Source organism: Callithrix jacchus, chromosome X (genome assembly GCF_049354715.1).
Source record: "Callithrix jacchus isolate 240 chromosome X, calJac240_pri, whole genome shotgun sequence".
NCBI lineage: Eukaryota > Metazoa > Chordata > Mammalia > Primates > Cebidae > Callithrix > Callithrix jacchus.
The window spans coordinates 148,959,416-148,963,130 of NC_133524.1; the positions used below are offsets into that span (position 1 = coordinate 148,959,416).

The 3,715-nt window shown below is 45.1% G+C and overlaps 1 protein-coding gene across 2 annotated transcripts; it reads right to left on the minus strand.

The window, feature by feature from the left end:
* Positions 1-240: 240 nt before the first annotated feature.
* CETN2 (centrin 2) lies at positions 241-3,465 on the minus strand. Of its 2 annotated transcripts, none has more exons than XM_002763385.7 (5): positions 3,416-3,465; positions 2,366-2,524; positions 1,917-2,045; positions 1,374-1,511; positions 241-808 (listed from the first exon to the last, which is right to left on the minus strand). In XM_002763385.7, exons 1-5 carry the CDS (start codon positions 3,416-3,418, stop codon positions 719-721), a joined length of 519 nt encoding a protein of 172 aa, XP_002763431.4. In that variant the 5' UTR covers positions 3,419-3,465; the 3' UTR covers positions 241-718. The 2 variants fall into 2 exon arrangements, with proteins under 2 accessions (XP_002763431.4, XP_078219213.1); XM_078363087.1 differs by having other exon boundaries at positions 3,280-3,465.
* Positions 3,466-3,715: the final 250 nt, after the last annotated feature.

Genomic DNA, 3,715 nt, shown 5'->3' on the forward strand with positions numbered 1-3,715 from the left:
CTTTGCCAAAACTATTTTTAGAGCATCATTTAGGTTTACATGACATAAAAATTCTGCTAGTTTTACAAACCAGCAGGTTCCCAAGGCAAAAAGCAATTCATGCCAGGAGAGTAGCAAAGGAGTATTCATTTTCTGTCCACAGGCTGGTAAGGAGTTTTGTATAAAACAGGCTGCCTTCAACACAATAGTTGAGAAGATGAACTCACAAAGCTAAAAAACTCATCTCTAGAGAACACAAGGTCAAACTGAGAAAGGTTTTATTTTTAAGTTAAAACAAATAGCATTAACACACATCCAAATGCCAGTGCGAGAGTTCACTGGGTTGTATAAAGAGAAAACTGGAACCACTGAAAAATGACTGCTGCGTATGGTGACACAGGTACCACATGTGCTTGTCTAAGAAGTCGTTCTGTGTTTGTGGATATGTGGAAACGATGCAAGGCAAAATGGCAGGTGCTCGAAGCCTTAAGATCCTTTTCTTCACGCTAATGTGCTCTTGTTTTGCTTTTGAGAATTAGAATAATTAGCAGGTCATTTTACAAAGAACTGTCATATAAAAGAACACTTCCAAAAGGCTAAAATAGGTTCAAGGTCATTATTAAAGTGATACAGGGAGGTCAGTGAGGGAAACATTTGTGTTCTCAAAAGCCAGATTTCACACAATTGCAGGCACTAAATCTAGTTACATGTGCTTGCAGTAGAAAAGAAGACACTGATCTCAATAAAGGCTGGTCTTTTTCATGATGCGCAGGAACTCTTGCTCACTGACCTCTCCATCTCCATCTCGATCAGCTTCATCAATCATTTCCTATATGACAGTAAATATTCAGGTTAGCTTAATTTATAAACTAATTCAAAAAGGTGATTAAGGAATAGACTTTTTTTACAGTCAGGGTCTCTATGCTGCCCACACTAGTGCCAAATTCCTGGCTTCAAGTGATCCTCCTAACTCAGCCTCCCAAAGTACTGGGATTATAGGCATGAGCCACTGTGCCTGGGAAGCAATAGACTTTAATAAAGCTATGTGAAAAGATCATCGTAGTCCACCCAATGCCAGTATGCTACTCCTGATAATAGCCTGGTTCCTGAATAGTTATTTGAAAACCAAGTCATATTTTGTGAAACATATCACCTGGGAGGGAGCTTGAAGACTGCCTTGACTAGAGGGATTCCTGGAACCCAAAATAGTAAGTAAGATTGTGCACCTGTGCATTTTTCTAGAAGCAGGGCTCATAGGTTTGTCTGACTATTAAAGGGACAAGAGTCCACTGGCTTTCCTTCAAAGAGATGCTCACACGAGGAAAAATGTAACAGAAAAGGCACAGAAGGCTGAAAGGTGGGAATCTGAAGTTCCAGTGTGAGGCATTACAAACCTGCAGCTCCTCATCAGTCAGGTTCTCACCCAACTCCTTGGCCACGCGTTTCAGATTTTTGAACGAAATCTTCCCAGTTTCATCATCATCGAAGAGCTTGAAAGCTTTCAGGATTTCTTCTTTGGTATCTTTCTCAGACTTAACAAGTAGAACATAAAACACATGAGTAGGGAGACACCACGGTTACTTGTGTCCTGTAGCCCTGCCGCTGCCCAGTCACCCTCTCCTTTTTAACAATAACTCGAGTCTAGACTTGCAGCCAGTGTCAGGAAGCCCATTTTGGCCTCAGAGAAACACCAGGCAAGCCAGGCACTCCATCCAAGGTGACATTTGCTCCCTATCCCACATCTGTTTCTTAACTGGTTTGGAATTCTGTGGGATGAGGTATCTGCTTGGAAGTCTTGAGAGAGAAGCACAAGGTAACATGACGGGAGGGCAGGCCTGAACTGCTGTGTGCTCACATGACTGTTTTAACAGGCAGATGCCATGGGCCTCTGCAGATGACTGGGGCTCTGTACCATGCCAATTGTCTTAACTACTTACCATTTTCTGGGTCATCACAGTTAAAAAGTCACCAAAGTTCATTTTTCCTGTCCCTTCCTTATCAATTTCACTTATCATTTTCTTAATTTCTTCTTTCTTGGGTTCAAAGCCCAGGGCCCTCATTGCCACCTACAATGAAAACAGGATTGTCTCAATATACACATCTAAACTATAAGAAGCAAAAATAACAGTGTTGAGAGCATTAAGTCCGTATCTGATGTGATCATGTTAATATGATTCGGGAACACTTTAACACAGATCTAATTGATATCTGCAATCCATCTGATAATACTCAAGGTAAGTAAAGACAGGAAAACAGAGCACAGTACAACCTCCCCTGTTACTTACTGCAGGGAGAAGAGGGCAAAAGGGGTAGAGAGGTGATAAAGAGATGACAAGGAAGAGGGAGAGGAAAGGCAGGGCAAACGGCAGGAATGCATAGAGCTTGCCTTAAGTTCCTTAACATCTATGCTGCCAGTTCCATCTGCATCAAAAAGATCAAACGCTTCCCGGATCTCCTGCTTCTGCTCTTCTGTAAGCTCAGGCTTAGGACTCATTCTTTTTCGCTGGGCACTTGACGCCATGTTTGCCTTCTTAAAGCTGGAGGCCTTTATATGTTATGCAAATACATAAGCACAATAATATATAATACAGTCCATATTTACATAACATAGTTACAGACACCTATATGTATTTTTAAAGTCATTTATAACCAATTCCAAAGCTTTGCTTAACAAGAAATATCACAGGGTTTACTATTGTTTCTAGATGCAGGGAGATCATTTGTTCAGTAAGGATATCTCTTATTGAAAATCATCCCAAAAGAGAGCTAGTCAAGAAACTGACTGTGAACAACTAGAGATAATCAGCTCTTCCCGAATGTGGGGAACCTGGTTCTGGAAACAGCCTTAAAATGCCCACTGCCAGTACTCCGCTTCCTAGTAAGTACTCTGACTTCCCAATTACTTCTAGATTTGCCCAAATATTAGGAAGTTAAGATGTATATCGTGTCAGTATCTAATAATAAAACTCAATCCATCTGGCACCTTCGTGCCTTCTCCAAGAAGCTAAAGCATCCCCTTAATGCCCCTATATTTATATTGTAGAAAACATTTTCAAAGAAAACAATACACCTTCTCCCAGTTCTGTGGGGAAACTTTGGCAGAATGAGGCGGCCAGGAGGCCAAGGTCTGAGAGAGTCAGGGGTCTGTGAGGGATTCGAGTCTTTTTTGCCCAGGGAGGGTCACCGAGGGGACCAGGGAACGCCAGGGGAGCCTGAGGGGCGGGTGTGGGCCTGTCGTGGGTGAAGGGGAGGCAGTAGCGAAGCGCAGGCCCAGTAGGTTGGTTAGCGCCTGTACCCTACCCTTCCGGGAAAGAGCTCAAAGGAAGGACTGTACGCCAAAGCCGAGAAAGGCGCAGGAGAGGCGGCGTGGCACAGCCGGGGCTTGGGAAGGGCTCAACCTCTGGGCGTGGGGCGCGACGGAGCGGCCAGCACTCACCATAGCCAAAGGACTCCGCTGCCGGTTGTTAGGCAACCGCAGTATACACTGACTCGGCCCCGTTCCCACCGCCCCCTGCGCGCAGCCCCGCTCTCCATTGGCCGTCTTCTGGCCCTCGCCGCTCTCCATTGGTTCAGGGCCGAAGTGGGTGGAATTAACCTGGCAAAGCCCTGGACCAGCGCGGGGAGGGGCACGCTGGCGACACAGGCCAGTCATAACTGGGCAAGATCACGCCGCGAGCGCCAATTGGCTTAGCCAACGCTGAGCTGGGCCAATCCTCTTGGTGGAGGAAGCTCGGCT